This window comes from Quercus lobata, chromosome 12 (genome assembly GCF_001633185.2).
Source record: "Quercus lobata isolate SW786 chromosome 12, ValleyOak3.0 Primary Assembly, whole genome shotgun sequence".
NCBI lineage: Eukaryota > Viridiplantae > Streptophyta > Magnoliopsida > Fagales > Fagaceae > Quercus > Quercus lobata.
In genome coordinates, this window is record NC_044915.1 from 23,953,445 (window position 1) to 23,971,402 (window position 17,958).

General features: G+C 38.0%; 1 protein-coding gene across 2 annotated transcripts; it reads right to left on the reverse strand.

Moving 5' to 3' along the window:
- Window positions 1–9,163: 9,163 nt before the first annotated feature.
- On the reverse strand, window positions 9,164–17,487 carry LOC115972473 (auxin response factor 2-like). 2 transcript variants are annotated; one of them, XM_031092775.1, is made up of 14 exons: window positions 16,857–17,486; window positions 16,044–16,156; window positions 14,512–14,607; window positions 14,294–14,350; window positions 13,585–13,740; window positions 12,940–13,024; window positions 12,321–12,411; window positions 11,992–12,156; window positions 11,736–11,855; window positions 11,314–11,389; window positions 11,033–11,201; window positions 10,218–10,873; window positions 9,598–9,788; window positions 9,164–9,482 (listed from the first exon to the last, which is right to left on the reverse strand). In XM_031092775.1, the coding sequence occupies exons 1-14, from the start codon at window positions 16,927–16,929 to the stop codon at window positions 9,389–9,391; spliced, it is 2,142 nt and encodes a 713-aa protein (XP_030948635.1). In that variant the 5' UTR covers window positions 16,930–17,486; the 3' UTR covers window positions 9,164–9,388. The 2 variants fall into 2 exon arrangements, with proteins under 2 accessions (XP_030948635.1, XP_030948636.1); XM_031092776.1 differs by lacking the exon at window positions 9,598–9,788 and having other exon boundaries at window positions 9,334–9,482; window positions 16,857–17,487.
- Window positions 17,488–17,958: the final 471 nt, after the last annotated feature.

Here is a 17,958-nt window from a genome sequence, read left to right on the forward strand (position 1 = left end):
GGCTTGTGGGCTGATCGAGAATCTCTAAGTCGTCCGTGGATTCAAACACTGTTGCAACGATTTCCTTGTTTTTTCCCCTTTTCCTTTTCCTATTGGTTCCCTTTTTCTTGAAGGAAGATGAGGGTAAAGAAGGCCCCGCCGAGACGCTAGCCACAAGAAGAGGCTCTGTGAGAGGTGTGTGTTTGGGAAGTGGGATACCCTCTAGAACAACGAACCCTTCGTAGGCAACACTGATACGGCGAAGCCGAGGATCGCGTGCTCTAATCACGTACTTCGGCGCCTGAAAGCCAAAAGAAAGGGGGGTATAGCCAAGAATTGAATGTGCTGCCCGTAGCTGACCATCAGCCTCATTCACGTATATTTCGGCTTTCAATAATCTGTCTAGGCTCGCTTTATTGACTAATCTGAGATTGGGTTTCGTGTAGCGTCTATCTGCAAAACCGGTAATTTTAAAGTTAAATTTGTAAGACCCGAAAATAATAAAGGTAAGTAAAATGTGTTCACGAGCTAAGTGGCATAGGTCTGTAACTTTGCACCCACCTGGTGTTCCTTCTACTGTCGGGCAAGGTAGACCATCATGCCATTCCCCAGAAAAAATAAGGAAATCCTCCTTTAAGTACTTATTTGAAGTAGGGAGGCACTGAATTAGCCTTACTGCAGGATATCTCGACTTGAGATAATAATCCTGGTCAGCTAGGCGGTGAAAGCTGTATACCCAATTCACGTCGTGATGTGATAGGTTTAGATCCATTCTCTGATTCAAAGCGTCTATACTCCCCAGAACCCTAAACATATTGGAAGCGCATTGGGTGGGGGATAGCCTAAAGAAATTAAGATAACCCCTAGTGATACTGCCCATGGGGATGGTCATCCCGCCTTCAATAAAGGCAATCATGGGGATAACCACCTCCCCAGTTTGCCTGGCGTCAACCCATTCCCCTTGGGCTGCATACCTCATCCCTACCATAGGTGGGATATTGTACTTAGAGCGGAAGTTTCTAATACCCTCCTCGGAGTCAACGAGACGCCGAAAGGGATTCCTCTGTTTCCCCATTTTTCTAAAGAGACTTAGTAGAGAAAAAACTTTTTGGTGTAGAAAAACAATGGCAAAAGCTTCAAGAGGACTTACAGGTTCAAAGGAAGGACCTCGGACAACGTATGATTATTTGTAGTCGCCAGGAGAACAGTGAAGACTGGAAGAAGGCAGATTCAATGTATAAACTCTGGAACCACGTAACCATTAAGGACAAGGTGCAGGTTCAATTTGGGAGCGCCTTTATAGTCATGTGAAGGTTGTGAGCGGTAAAATTCCCGCTCGCAAAATAAGAGAAGCCCCCTACCGTTTGATTTGGATCTCACCGTCGAACGTGGGAGACAAGGGAGTTGTCAGAATTTAATGCTACCAAAACCGGGGTGCTGAAGCATCAGGGGCATGCCCCAAAACGCGCACAGGTGCAGGCTTATGACGTCAAAATCCACCTTTTCTCCTGAAGAGTCGAAAAGTAGGATTTTGAGGGGCTATTGTGGGGATCGTTCGATTAATAGGCCCATAGGATTCAGAATGGGTTCAGGATTGTTGGGCCAGTGGCCCATCGGAGGCCATATACCCGTCCGAGGACACCATGGTCCTCGGCAGAACGCGTCCGAGGACGATCAGGACGTGGTCCCGTTGCGATCAGATCTCAGAATTCAGTCATCTCAAAGGGTAGAGTAGCCGACTAAAGATGAAAGAGATAAGGCAAACAAATATCTGAAGCTACAGCTACCTCTGCATTAATGACCTCTCAACCAACTCTCTGGCTGCATTAATGTGGAGGTGATACCTGAACAGTGGGGAAACAGCCTTACAGCTGCCCATAGGAAGTTCCAGGAGGTGCCAGATGGGACAGAAAGAAATCCTCCGAACCCAACCTACACGTGTGCGGCGAGGATGGAGCGCAAAGGGAGATATATAAACTAAAAGAAGAACATGAAAAAGGGGGGGAGATCAAGACAGAAAAAAAGAGAGAAAAAGAAGAAGAGATGGAAAGTAGAAGGAGAAAAGGGAGAAGAGAAAGAAGGATTGGGACTAGTCACTAAGGAGGAATATCCAGAGTATCAACTGAAAAACCTTGAACGTTCATGAAATTGAGTCTTTGGAGGATAGATTACAGTTAGCCTAGTTCTTTACACCCACGCTCTAAAAATCATATTGTCTGGGCCCTTTACGTACGAACCCGATACTGTTTTGGTTTGGTACTAAATCGTGTCCTTACATATACATTATATCACAATTACAAAATAATTATTTATTCCCACGCATTGCGTGGATCTACGACTAGTATAAGTAAAAGCTCTGAAATTGCATACATTTTTACAGTGGTCCTTTATTAATTTTCAAGAGCCTAGTGAGACATTGATTCACTTAAAAATGAATGAACCACATCCTATTCACATCTTAGGTAGGAGTATACTAACTCAAAATTTGTTCTTCAAGGACTCATTATACATGTGGCAAAATCAACCCAAACTCATTTGCCCACCCAAACCCACATAATTATTAATTGAGTTAAATGAGTATTAACCCAATTAAACCCAATTAACATTCATGTTTATTGGTTTTTAACTAAGTACCCAATTAGACCCAATTATGATCCAAGTATCATTTCTACAATTCACCCAATTCTAAAATACCCCCAAAACTACTAAAAAAAAGAAAAATACCAAAATACCCTCCTAAACCTAAAAAATGACCAAAATACCCCCTAAACCAAAAAAAAAAAAAAAAAAAAAAAACCAAAATACCTCTGAAACCTAAAAAATGACTGAAATACCCTAAAACCTAAAAAATGACCAAAATATCCCCGAAACCTAAAGATTACAAAAATACCCCCTAAACCTAAAAAATGACAGAAATACCCCCAAAACCTAAAAATTACCAAAATACCCCCTAAATCTAAAAAATGACCTAAATACTCTTGAAACTGAAATACCACTTAAACCTAAAAAATGAATGAAATACCCCAACAACCTAAAAATGACCAAAATAACCCCGAAGCCTAAAAATTGACCAAAATAACCTTAAAGCCTAAAAATTGATTAAAAAAAAACCCCCTAAATCTAAAAATTGACCAAAATACCCATAAAACCTAAAAAAAGACCAAAATGCCCCCCATAAACCTAAAAATTGACCAAAATTCCCTCCTAAACCTAAAAAATGATTGAAATACCCTTGAAACCTAAAAATTACCAAAATACCCCCCAAAACCTAAAAATTAACCAAAATACCCCCGAAACTTAAAAATTACCAAAATATCCCCTAAACCTAGAAAATGACTGAAATACCCCCAAAACCGAAATACCACCTAAATCTAAAAAATGAAAGAAATACCCTCGAAACCTAAAAATGACCAAAATAACTCCGAAGCCTTAAAATGACCAAAATACCCCCTAAATCTAAAAATTGACTAAAATACCCCTAAAACCTAAAAAGAGACCAAAATACCCCCTAAACCTAAATATGACCGAAATACCCCCTTAACCTAAAAATTGAACAAAATACCCCCTAAACCTACAAAATGATTGAAATACCCTCGAAATCTAAAAACTAACCGGAATACCCCAGAAACCTAAAATATGACCGAAATACCCCCGAAACCTAAATATGACCAAAATAACCCCTAAACCTAAAAACTAACCAAAATATCCTCGAAACCTAAAAAATGACCAAAATACCCTAAAACCTATAAAATGACAAAAATGCCCCTTAAACCTGTAAGATGATAAAAATACACCCTAAACGTAAAAAATGACCAAAATCCCCCCTAAAACTAAAAAAAATGACCAAAATACTTCCTAAACATAAAAAACGACCAAAATACCCCCTAAACCTAAAAAATGACTAAAATACCCCCGAAACCTATAGAATGACCAAAATATCCCAAAACCTAAAAAATGACTAAAAGACCTCCAAAACCTAGAAAATTACCGAAATAGCCCCAAAATCTAAAAATTAATGAAACACCCCTAAAACCTAAAAAACTAGTGATATTCCCTCGAAACCTACAAAATAACTAAAATACTCTTAGAACCTTTAATTTGAGAAAAATGCCCTCGACACATTCAAAATACCCCAAACCCCTATTTTGGTAATTTTAGAGGATTCAGGTGTATTTTGGTCATTTTAGATATTTTGAGGGGTATTCTGGCCGTTTTATAGGTTTAGAATTATTTTGGTCGTTTTAGAGGTTTCAAGGTATTTTTGGTAATTTTAGAGGTTTTGGGTTATTTGTGGTTGTGGTGGGCCTTTCTGTACTTCTGGGTTGGATTGCTTTCTGCCGTGTTGTGGCCCAATAGTTCTAGGGTAGGACTTTCTAAAAAAAAAAAGTTCTAGGGTAGGAAAGTCGAGACTAACTTGATTGAAACTCACCTCAAGCCAGCTTGTGCACAAACTAGGGCCCCTTTGCTGAGATCTTGGTCATGTGCCCACGACAGAAGATGTTGTCACAAAAATGTTATAGCAGGAGGGCATAATATAATAAGATAAGAAGAATATATTTGCTGCCAACCAAAGACAATAATTAAACCACTCTCGTAGTAAGGAAAACACAGCGACATGAGTACGGTAGAAATAGGTTAGTGACAATAATAAAAGAAAAGAAGGAATAATGTCAATGCTTGATCAATTAGTAAAAAGAAAAAGGGGGAAAGGGGGATTAGTCTGCTGTGCTTGGTTTCTTAGCAGGTTTAAGTTCAGGAAGGGAACCACTTTTCAATGTGGGCAATCTCACAGGGAAATCCTGCCATAAAAATTGCCTATTTTGAAAGAATGAGCCTAAATGGCTTATCCTCAGATCCTTTAATCTTGCTAGAGAGTAGGCTGTTGAGAGGGAGAGAAGAGAGTAGCCTATTAGTGCATGCCTTATCACACTCTTGCTTCCTCACTTCCCTTTTTATCCAATCTGTTTTCCTCTACTCTCCATTTCCTTTCTTATTCCTATATTCCCTCTATTCTTCTTTATTTTTCTTTCTTGCTATTTTCCTTACTTGTTTTTCCTTACTCTTCGCTTGCCTCTCATTGTTCTTGTTGTTTTTCACTGTACACAGCTAAGGCCTTTTTATGCTACCAGTCGTGAAGAGTTTTACTGTTTACCCCTCCACTACTTTTGGCCTAGTGTGGGTGTCCTTCCCAGACCATTCGCTAGTCTGTTAGTTGCTCAGCCATCACCACTAACTTGTGTTGGCCGTGCCACGTTCCATTCCCAGACAAAAGAGTTTTGTTTTGTTTTCTTGCTTTCCGTAGCATCCCCATCCGGATAAGGGTTGGGTATTCTCTCTTACTAACTCCTATGACATGCATCTAGTGATTCTAGCTCATCTTTCCTTCTTTTGGGTGGTATGTCATCACAGCAAGACATTTTTCCCAAAAGATCTTAAGCGAGAATCCTAAAATAGACTTCCCATTCTCCCCACCACCAAACCATACCATCTCTTACCTTTAACCCATGGCCCACCGCGCCTATATTGGCTGGGTACAAGTGGGTGGTGCTTGAGCCTTGTACGTGCTCCATTGCCATGTGAGTCCATGGTTTGTCTGTTGTTCATGCATTTACCATTGCTTATGAGTTTTTTTGGTCTTGCTACGCATCTCTACTGCTTATTTTTAACCTTTTATGGCGAGGATGAGTCTGGGTCTCTATTCTTTACATTTTGTTTCCTCCCTAGGCTGGGTCTTGCTTCGGCAAAGGCCCTTTCTTCTTCAATTAGACCCTTATTTCTCTTTATTGCTAGTTTATGGGCCAACTAGTATTCCTGCCAAGCCACTCCATTACTTTTGCCATGTTACCACTTGACTTGTACTTGCTGGGCCTCCTTTGGGCCTGCCATGTACTTTTCCTTTATTCAGTTCACATTACCCAGTATTTCTGTTGGGTTAATTCTCATGCCATCTTGGGCTCCCTTAGCTCATATCATTCTTTTGGGCATCCTCGGCCCGCTTCATTCCTTTGGGCATCCTTGGCTCATTCCATTCTTGCATTCCCATGGGCCTTTGCTACATCTTTTGGGTTTCCCCGGCTCAATCACAATATCCTTTACTTTCGGGGGTTTGTTGGTTTTTGCACCAACCCTATTTACTAATTCCTTTCTTTGAGCTCCTTCGACCCATTTTGATTGCTTTCCATTTCTTATAATTCCCACGAGCTTACTACTTCCTTCTCTTGGCTCCCTTGGGCCCGTTTGCTTTCTTTGGGGCATTTTTATTATTTTATAGGCTTGTGGACCATTATTCCTGCCACTCGGGTTTAATGGTTTTTTTCTCACTTTGCTAATTCTTCTTTCTTCACTCTTTGTTATATTGTTGGGCTTTTTCTTGCCATTGGCTCTTTTCTTCTTTCTTTGCTAAAATGGGCCTCAACAGTGGTCATTTTAGAGGTTTTGGGTTTATTTGGGTCATTTTAAAGGTTTATGGGTATTTTCTTCATTTTATAGGTTTGAGGGTATTTTGGTCATTTTTTAGGTTTCAAGGGTATTTTGGTCATTTTATAGTTTTAGGGGGTATTTTGGTCATTTTTAGGTTTCGGGGGTATTTTGGTCAATTTTTAGGCTTCGGGGTTATTTTGGTCGTTTTTTATATTTTAGGGGTATTTTGGTCATTTTTTAGATTTAGCTGGTGGTGATGATACTTGAAAATCAGTAGGCCGGAATGTTTCAGACTATGGTGATGGCTATGAATCCTGAAAAGAAAAAAAGAACTATCAAAGGTGACTGGTGTGACCCGACCAAGGACTCTCTGACGGTTAAGTCAGTTTTCTCTTTAGGACACAAGGATGGAAAATAGTGAATGGTTTGAACTTACCTTTGATAGATGGGACCTGCTCCTTTCATAGAGAGTTTGACGTGGGTCTACTTGTTTGGCATCCATCACCATCATGGGTGATGTTGGTGGTTAATGAAGAAAATGGGGTATGTGGAACGAAGTGTATGGAATTTCTTCCATGTGTTAAGCAATGAGTCATATTTTGCTTATATAGAACCTTTGGAGAATTTCTTGTAGAATTTACCAAGTACAGTTTGATCATCCATGGGTATGGTCGTCTATAACATGGTTGTCCAAGGATGAGTTCTTTTTGGCGGATCCTGTTATTCTTAATGAAAGGTCTTGTTCATGCATTTTGTCATTCTATTGTGGTTTTCCTTGGATGTGATCAAGTTGTGGACGACAACCAAGGACGGGCTATACTTAGTTGATCCCCATCAGGTGGTATTTTGGTTAATTTTTAGGTTTTAGGGGTATTTTGGTCATTTTTTAGGTTTTAGGGGGTATTTGGTAATTTTTTTAGGTTTAGGGTATTTTGTTTATTTTTAGGTTTCGGGAGTATTTCGATCAATTTTTAAGTTTAGTGGGTATTTTGGTCATTTTTTACGTTTCGGGGGTATTCTGGTCATTTTTTAGGTTTTGAGAGTATTTTGGTCATTTTTTTTAATCTTATGGGGTATTTTGGTAATTTTTGGGTTTCAGGGGTATTTTGGTCATTTTTTTAGTTTCGGAGGTATTTTAGTCATTTTTTAGGTTTTGGGGGTATTTTGATCATTTTTAGTGGTTTTTTTGGTCTTTTTTTAGGTTTAGGGAGTATTTTGGTAAATTTAAAGGATTTTATGAGTACTTTGCTCATTTTCAAGTTTTAGTGACATTTTGGTTATTTACTAATTTTGATTATTGGGTAATTGGGTGGGTTGAGGTTTACCCATAATAACTGGGTTGAGTTAGGTTTGGGTTAGAAGTAATTAGTTAAATGGGCAATGAATGGGTAAATGAATTTTATGTACCCAATCTAATTATGTCCACCCCCAAACTCACCCATTTGACACCCCCTAATTACACAATAATTCAATGAAATGAATTAGAACTAGTCGGTTAGTTGGAATTTTTGGAACAATCTTAGGCATGCCCTCAATACAACACCATATTCTACAAGCAACAGAAACAACCTTGCTGGTGCCTTTGGATAGCAAAAAATTCCCAAGAATGTATTTGGGATGGAGGAAAATCCTGAACTCGAGGAGTGAAGCTAGAAAGTTTATAAAAATTGAAATTGGTATTGGTAGTAATAAATAAATTACAGATTGTCCCAAAAGTTTAAATTGTTAGAAAATTGTAGTTTTAATCATTTAACTATAATTCTATCAGGTAGTTTTATGAATCTTTGGTTGGATTGGCGGCACTTGGATGTAGTTTAATAATTTATATACTAAATATAACCCAAGGATAGTATAGATGCTGGGAGCCTGGGAGTTACTATTGAGGCCAAGGTTTCTACCATTTATATCGGTTGCCGGCTTGGTCTAATGCTTTAGTGGAAGTTCAGATTAAACTTTTTCTTGTGGAGCTCAAAAGTCATGACAAGCCATTGTGGGTTCCTTCTAAATCCAACATGTTCTCAAAGTCAACCTCATATACTTGGAATGCCATTAGATCAAGGAAGGAAGAAGTTAAAACTCTGGCATGGTTTCCTTGAGCTCTACCAAAACATGCTTTTATACTTTTATGTAACTAACTATGCTCAATTGGCCTTCTAAGCTGTGTTTTCTGTAAAAACAGTTGGGAATGCAGAGATCATATGTTCTTAGAGTGTGGTTTCACAAAGAGAGTTTGGTAAAAAGATGGATCTTTATTTGAACTCTAACCCACATACTGAATGGGAGAAGGTGGTGGATTGGGGTATAGGTACAAATGGAAAGGGAGTGGTGTACAAACTACTATTAGTAAGCTGTCATGGGGAGCTACAATCTAGTAGTCTACATATTTGGATTCAAAGAAACAAAAATGTCCATAGTGAACAAGTTAAATCTGAAGAAAGTATTGTCCAATCCATCAAATGGGAGATAAAAGTGCGTGTAGCTGCTAAAGGAAGGTTCAGTGGTCCTGGTTTAAATAGAGCTTTATAGTGTTACCAGGGTATCCTGTGACTGTTCTGTATACTAGAGCTGATTGAATTGTGGTTGTAGCCTTGTTTTTTTTTTTTTTTTAATTTTATTTTTTATATCCATAACTGAGATTGTGTACAGATAAGCCATTGGGCTATGACATCTATAACTGAGTTTGGTAGTGTGGTCTACTAAAAGTTCCTGACTGATTATCATCAGGGGAAAAAAAAAAAACCACCACCACCACCTTGCTAGTAGATAAAATAAATAGCAGCATTCATGTAGCAAGCATTGCTGCATTTACATAATTAAAGTGCATAGGTTTTCATCCCAATTCAACTAACAGCATAACATATTGTGCATAGCTATGTTCACATAATGGACTGACAAGTGATACCATCTCTATCTCTCTCTCTCTCATATGTATTATTGAAGTATATAATCAGATGCAAAATAAGACATAAGTAACCTCGGCAAAGAGCAATTAGAGGGGAGTTGGATCTGGTGAGCCTGGATTCTGCCTGTCAATCTCTTCCTTTGGATAGATAAGCATCTTTCGCACCATGAGGCAAAATTCCCTGCATATATAAAGCAATATCACCAGATTAGCCCAGTTATAAAAATATCAAATCGAACTCCAAAACACCACCAAACACTTTTTTTGAGACTGTAATATGGGTTTTGGTCCTTAACTGCCATGGGTAATCTCCTATTGGCATCATGTCCCCTTCATCATCTGTAAAGGTTACATGCCACCCACTGCTTCCATTGATCAAACTTCCTTTGAAATCAAACATATGGTCAAGCTCTGAAATCAGTTCATCATACCCATCAAATCGCATTAGGTCAACTGATCTTCCAAGAGCATTTCCATACTTGCGCACCTAGAAGAGTTGCAGTTTACAGTTACTCAAGATTAGCTTCTCCAATCAACTCAACCATAACAAGGATGTGAGAGGAAACAACTAAATTCCATGCCTGCACCATTATGCTTCTAAGGCAACTTTCAAAGAAGAATGACCTTAAATGCCTACTTCATATGCACTATTAAAACAAATCAAACCTAAATGATATATAAAAGATGCACCCAGCTGCGTAGCTTCAATTAAGCACTATCATTTTAAACTCCACAAGGGTCCCAATCAACATATCTAGAAATTACGTGATTACTTGCTTATATTTTAAGTGCAGGAACCTTAATCTCTGTGATGTTGCCACACTCTGATGACTTGTTATTCAAGTTCAGTAATTGCAATTCAATTAGTACTATTTGCCCTGTAAGTTGTAAAAGAAATTAAAATTAAATAAATTACCTTTGTGCAACTCCTATTAGTGATAGAACAATTGTTGCATTGTTTGTCCAGAAGAACGTCCGAGCTACTCTTAGAGGGCTCTGAAACCTGGATAGTTTGACAAACACTTGACTGAGATGTTGGAGGAACCGAACAAGGACTTGAAAGCTCACAATAAGTGGCTACTTGTGGTGAAGGGAGCTCCGGGTAACTATTAAATAGATTGACACCAAAAAGCCTGTATCTGTAACAGCCAGTTGGTGGGGCAAGCAGAGCTTCATTCTCATCCCTTGATTCAGAAGCCCTGCATTCCTGGTACCCAGAATTGCTAGAGGTGACATTTGAAACTGAAGTGTTTCTGCTAGCTGCAACATTGTCACAGACTCCATATCTTGGATTCCATTGGTGCGTGGGGCAAGGAGCCGCTATATTCTTACTTAAATATGATATTTTGTTGCTGTTACATTGAGACAATCGTTCATGCATTGGACTGCATAGCTGATTCTCTAATCCCAAATGCCTATGGCCCCAATTAGGATTTGATGGGGCTACCAGATGTGGTAATACATCAGGGGTTTGTGCACCCAGTTCTTGAGCACCAGTGTTCCTTTTATCTTGACCTTGAAAGACCCTTAGGTGTTTTGGACATGTATATTCAGCTGGATATTGAACCAAACCTAATAGAAAAGAGAATTTGATTGGTCAGAAAATAAACTGCATTTGATGATATAGGCATTGAGATTAATACAAAAATATCTACCAGCTTTCTGATATACAGAGAAATCTTCCAATAAGAGTTTGAAATTCAGAACACAAGATAGATGAGGGATACAAACCATCTCTACTCAAGCAAGAACACTCAGACGATGGATTAACTGGTCGTTTCCTATTTTGTTCGGATATGATAGAAGTAGACCTCTTGTAAGTAGATTCTATCAGCTCAATGTTCCAAGGTGAAACCCTTTCAGGATGCAAAAATGTGTCCGGTGTGGCATCCCATTGCACCTGAAAGGAGAAATAGCTTGTGAAATAATTATCAGAGTAGAAGGATACTATAACTACAAAATACTGTTGAAGGGCCAAAAGGCATCTTAAAGTCATGAAAACAGCTTGGTACCTCAAGACATCTCCATTCTGAACCAGGCCACCTAATGCAATCAATATCTTTGTTACCAACTATAGTACCCATATACCTGATTGGCACAGTAATAACATTCAGTCAAGAGAATGCAGAGGGCATATATATGTGCTTCAATGCGGGAAGATAAGCTGCAATCACTATTTTCATCAAACAATCGTTGGATAAAAATCATAGCGTGCCATGCTCCAATTAAAGCCTCTTCATTCATTTTTCTTAATTGCAGGGACATAAGCACTAACAATGTTGTATATATCTAGTTTCTTTTTCTTCTTTTCATTGGAGAGGGGGAGTGGGGTTGGAGTGATATGTCTTCAATATAATTTGAAATAAGCAAGAATAACAAGAAGATTAATTGTGAAAGATAGAGCCAAGTGGTTCACAAAGGCTTATCTCATTACCTCTTTTCTGAACATTCTTCACCTTCAAACCGCATTCTGAATCTTGTTCCAATTGAATAGTAATTTTCAGTTGACTTCATGTACTGATCAAAAGGTATGATAAATTTGGAAGGACTTGTCCTGCAGAACATGAATTAAATGGTTTCTTGTTTATTACCTAAAAATCTTTTGTCACCAATGATACAGAGATACAAAGTTATCCCCTGATAAAAGTATTGCACTCAATGATTCTTTGCATAAGATGATTACAGCGTACCAAGGGCGGTAGTATACAGTAAACATGGTTCCAGTAGAAACGGCATGGAAAGCACCAGCAAGTATGCCATGTTGCATGCTGTATCCAGATATTACAGATACTGATGGACTATTTAGTTGTTTCATAGCACGGCGGACCCCAACACGAAGTTGTCCATTTTCCCCTCTGTCAAGCAACAATAACAATAACAATAATAGTAATGTCGACATAGATTCAAAAAGTGCCAGGAAATAACCCCCCCCCCCCCCAACCCTCTTTTTTAATACACATATACCAACCCCAAAAATCCTAGAACATATACCCACGGACAAGAGAGAGAGAGAGAGAACCTAAGGAAGATAAATTCATCTCCAGCAACAAGCTTCTTTGCAGTCACAAAGGTACTCCAACCGCTAGTGAGCAAGTGCCGCTTCGGCTGACCTGAATCAATGTGGTTTAAGCATTAGCAGCTTAAATCTAAGGTTTTGTAGGTATGAAAAAATGCATGAGAAATATTCTCCAAATCGTAAACAACTTAATAGGGATATAACCTCAAATATAAAATGACCAAAACTGTGGCTCTTCAAACATTGGTCCATTGTGGATTAAGGTGTTTGCATGGGTTGGGTTGGTTATAGGATCTTTTCAACCCAACCCAACCCCATCAGTTCGGGAAATTATCAAACCAAGCCAACCCAATCCTAAATTTGAAAACCAAAGCCTTTAGATCAATTGGGTTTGTTGTAGGGGTGTAGAATCAAGGAAACATCCTTACTCTAATTTAAGATGGTAATCATGGCAATGTCTCCAACTTGTGTTTTTAAATGACCAGTAAAGAACAGTGAACTGATCCAATACAGAATACTCAAACATTCATGTTTAGCTTGTGATTCATTGAAGGAATGAAGTTGAAGCTTAGAATATTTCAAGCCTAGATGCTTTCAGAATAATTGAGCTTCGTAAACATACCACGATAAGTATGGCGAAAGTGCCATTCATAGCCATGCAAGTCCTTAGCAACCAATTCCTGTGCGGGTGTTTGCTGAGTTGTGTCCTGCAATAACATAGATAATATAAGAATGAACTGGCTTCTTGTCCAATACTTGAAGTGAGCTCAATGATGTACAAATGATTCCATAAGAAAGAGAATGTGATAAAAGATTCTGTATGTACAAATACTTGCAAAACGGAGAGGACTAACATCACATACTTATTTTTTATTTCTTGCAAATAATCTGAGCAGGAAGAAGAGAGAACGGGATTGGCTACATTTTAGGATTTCATAATATTACAAACCTAGAGAAGAGAACCCAAAATCTACCATTCTAAGGCTTCTTTAGGGAATAACTCATGTGAGCCTAACTCAAATATCATACCAACATTTTGTGGCCAGTCCATTCTTTTATTTATTTATTTTTCTCACACGCTGTCTTTAATAAGTTGGAGATAGTTAAGATACAAAGTCTTGACAAGGACACTAACCATAGTTGCTAAGAGTCTTGTAGCTCAACTAGCACATCTTGGTATTTTCAACAAAGACATCCAGGGTTCAACCCCCCCCCCCCTCCCCCAACTATTGAATTATAAAAAAAGAAAAAGAAAAAGGGCACTAACCAGAGGTGGGAGAAACTCAGTAGCATGGCGCTTGGGAACAGAGAATCCACCATGCGTGCTTGTGTCAGAGGTAGTGAGAGTCTTGATAAAGGAGCATACACCAATTCTCTGAGGTGAAAATAGAGCATTTTCATCCTCCGAACTTGGCTCGTCTTGCTGCAAGTAGCCAAAGCAATAACGGAATTCTTTTAATAATGGAAGTAGCAGGAGAAGACAGAAATATTACTTAAAGATGAAATTATTAAGATCAACTCTTAACGGTATTTAGATGCACAAAGTGGTCACATGAATGGCCATTGACATCAGAAGTTTTAAAATGGTATCAAATGACCAGAATAAAGCTTGATGCCCCGAATTTTTTGACACCTCAATAAAACTACTGACAATTAGTGAGCCCCAATTTTATAAGTAAAAACACACTGTTGAAAGGAACACAGCAGAGACAAGAAATTGGTTTTTATCAGTTTCCAAAAACTAGATGAAAGATAAAATATCTCCTTGCACACAAATGCAGACATTGGATTTACCATAAATCCTGTAAAGAGAACAGAACTCTCAAGTTGACAAATTAAAAATGGCTTTGAAAATCTATTAATCTCAGGTACATGTGATTTCCAAATGCTCCCCAAGTTAGATAAGATAAGATACCATTCATTTATATGCACAAGTGATATGTCGGACCCAAACATCTCAGCATTCATTAACTTACCTCTGCCACTGGAAGCAACGTAATTTGAGCAAACACCTCATCTGTGTTAGCTTCAGCCTGCAAAACCAAATCAATTAGAAAGAACTCCTTAAGTTTGTATACGTATGTGTGTGCTTGTGCATGCTTGTGTGTGTATTTTTCTTCAAGTAGCCTAAAGTCCCAATTCAAACACATTATCAAAATTAAGTAAAAAAACAATAAAAATAGAGATGATGTACCTTTAGCTGAACATAAACAACCTTGCAGAGGATCTTAGAACGCAAATTGTAAATTGGCATTTCCATTATACCATCGTCAGAGGTGTACGCCTCAACCTATATCAAATTTCATATAACCAAGTATGAACCCAACTAACCAAGGAGAACAATAATGTTGCTACATCATAATATGCCAAGCACTTAATTAAACATATAGGGCACATTGGTTACTGCATGGTATATGAACGCATCCATTAAAACTTACATGGGAGCAATGGAAAAATCAAAAGTCATCCCAAAATTTATAACATCTACTGATTTCATTAATTGCCACAACTTGATTTTCTACTATCTAGTGCCAGTGGCTTTGATTTGAAAGATAGCCCCATCAAAGATGATGGATTCACACATAAAATCCTACAAGGACGGAAATTAGAGGCTGCCGTCTCTTTCCTTGAGTTCATTCAATCTTGGATCCCTAGAGGTGTTGGGAGTGACACTTCTCATTGGTGTCTCAATGGGAATGGCAAGTTTGATACTCGGTCCTATTACAATAATATTCGGGGTGCATCTGCATCCAATTTTCCGTGGAAGGGTGTTTGGAAAGTTAAGATTCCTAAGAGGGTGGCATTTTTTGTGTGGACAACGGCTCATGGGCAGATCCTTACATTGGATAATCTTATGCTTAGGGGGCGCATTTTGGTGAATCGGTGTTGTATGTGCCATCGTAATGAGGAAATTGTGGATCATCTCCTCCTCCATTGTCCTGTAACTCACTCATTGTGGGTATATATGTTTCAGATGTTTGGGATCCAATGGTTCATGCTAGGCTATGTGGAAAACTTGGTGTATTGTTGGAGCTATTGGCTGGGAAAATTTAATTCTGACATATGGAATATAGTCCCTAGCTGTTTGATGTGGATTGTTTGGACGGAAAGAAACTGGCACTCTTTTGAGGATGCTGAGAAATCATTGGTTCAATTACAAGCTCTACGCCAGAAGACTTTATTTGATTGGTCTAGGTGTTGGGGCTTCTCGGATTGCTCTACTATCTTGGAGTTCATTTCTTCCCTTAGTATTGTACTTTAAGTTTTTCCTGGTTGTTTGATGCGAATTGTTTGCTTGTTGCATTTTTTTGTGTTCACCATCATGAACACCTTGTATTTGCTTACTTTTCTTTTATGGTTTTTTTAATAATACTCTTATTACCTATCAAAAAAAAAAAATCCTACAAGGACGGAAATAGGGCAATGCAATGCAACTATCATCAAATACCAAATGCGCACAAAATGTTTGTCTATATTATCAAGTCACATATTCCAAATTGGGCCTTTACCAAAAAAGAAATCATATGTACATCTATGAAAACAATCTTTAGCAATGATTTTTGGTTTCAGGCAATGAGTCAACATGTAACAGAAGATACAAAACTATAATCAGGATTCAAATAAATTCAGTTCAGGAAACAGAACAGAGTTAAGACTTATGAGGCAGGGGAGCTGATAAAATAATAAGACTATAGAAGAGAAAAAAGAGACAAACAAGAATGGAACCTGTTCCATGTGACCTTGAGGGAAGTAGAATACTTTCTCTCCAGCGCGCGGGATGTAAACAAGAGGTCCAGCACATGCATGCCATAGTTCAACATACAATTCATCTTTCTCTCCTAGAATCATTACAAGAAAAATTACCACCACATACAACCAAACATAGTAACAGAAAACCAATCATAATCATACAGAGGAGAGAGAGAGAGAAAACCCAGAACACATATTTGGGATAAGTAAGTATAACATATTGGAACTCAATTTAGTGATGATTAAGCAAAACAATGGTAACCCAATTCCCATTCTGGTAATGACTAGCACAATAGAAAGTGAGAAACCCATTTCAGTGAAGAGTGGCCTGAAGAGATTTGGGACAAAATTTTAGTGATTAAGGTCAATGGGATATTAATAGACCAAGACAGTCATTTGCAATAGTCTGAGTCTCAAAGGAAATACAGAAGTAGAATCAAAATACACAGTCGTGTTCATGGATTCTAATGAGATTTGAAAATCTAAATTCTGGAGCTAAAATTTGTAAAAAAAAAGGGAAAAAAATTAACAAAATAAATAACATAGGAAAATATGAAACATGATTGAATGCAAAAAATCACATTTTTAAGGAAAACTTTCTTTAAAAAATAGGATTCATTAACATGCAAAATACATTTGTTCATTGGATTTATTTATTTATTTTAAGAAGTCAAATCACCACTCAAAAATCAAAATAAAACATATCCAAACAGTCCAACACAAAACACACAAATAACAAAAATATAAATTATTAAAAAAAAAAGAAAAAAAAAAAGGGAGAGATCTTACCTTGGTTGCTGTGAGGAAGCAAGCCAGTGTGGATACGTCTTTTTCTCTCAGTACTTTCTGCAACGCTACCCATCTTTTTCTTTCTTTGTTTCTCTTCCAAGCTAGCAAACGAAAGCTTTGAGAAAGTAGAAAGAGAAGAGAAAATAAAGGAATACCCAGAAGATTAAAGGAGCCTAACACAACAAGTGAGAGGGAGAGAGAGAGAGAGAGAGAAAGAAAGGCTTAAGAATCAGGTGTGTACATCGTGTCCACAGCAGATCGTTCAATGTGTGAGACTGTTACAACAACTTAGACTACTACCTCTCTCTTTCTTTGTCATCTTCACTATCAAGCCAGAGCTAACACAGCCTCTCTCTCTCTCTCTCTCTCTAAAAGGTCTGTAATTGCTGCCTCTCTCTGTGTGTGTATAGCGTGATGCCTTTGGTTCTGGTTGTAACGTTTGTTTTTGTGTATCTGTGTGTGTGTGTGTGTGAGAGAGAGAGAGAGAGAGAGAGAGGATGTTTTTGTTTTTGTTTTTGTTTTAGTATGGAACAGCAAGTGGTACAAAGACAGTACATAATGAGGCGGGGGATATAAGGTAAGGAAATCAAATGTAGTGCTTTTGTTTGTACAACTTCTGCACATTTTTTCACTGCTTTTTCTGCTCTCTCTCTCTCTCTAGTGTTATAGCCATTAGCCCCTGGCAATGTTTGCTAATTTGTGTCCGATAAGTTCAATGTGCATGCCTTCTATGTACGCCAAGCCTGCATGCATGTCACGCCTGCGTGTCTTCTCCACAGCCTATACCTTTTTCCCCGCATTTATTAGCGACCTTTCGAAACCTCGATAATATAATGTTTATTAAAAGATATAGATTTTAATATTTTTGTTAGTAAAAAACGAATTATTAGTATTTCAATTTGTGCTTACTCTACTTCAACCAAAGTTTAGAATGGAGAAAAATAAAAGTTGTACACATGACATATCAAAATTGATGAAGCATAAAGCGGATATAAGAAGTGGAACATAGTAAGATTTATTCTATTTTATTATATATATCTAGTTTTCTTGTCTTTTAAACTTCGGTTTCTTTATAAGAAAGCAATAATGAACTTGTTGCAAG

Excerpts from the sequence above, each read along its gene's own strand:
- LOC115972473 (XM_031092775.1), bottom strand. The coding sequence starts at position 16,929 with ATGGGTAGCGTTGCAGAAAGTACTGAGAGAAAAAGACGTATCCACACT. Across the intron at positions 13,741-14,293 it reads CGTTGCTTCCAGTGGCAGAG|CAAGACGAGCCAAGTTCGGA; the intron begins GTAAGTTAATGA and ends GGCTACTTGCAG. Across the intron at positions 11,856-11,991 it reads ACTGTATACTACCGCCCTTG|GACAAGTCCTTCCAAATTTA; the intron begins GTACGCTGTAAT and ends CATGTTCTGCAG.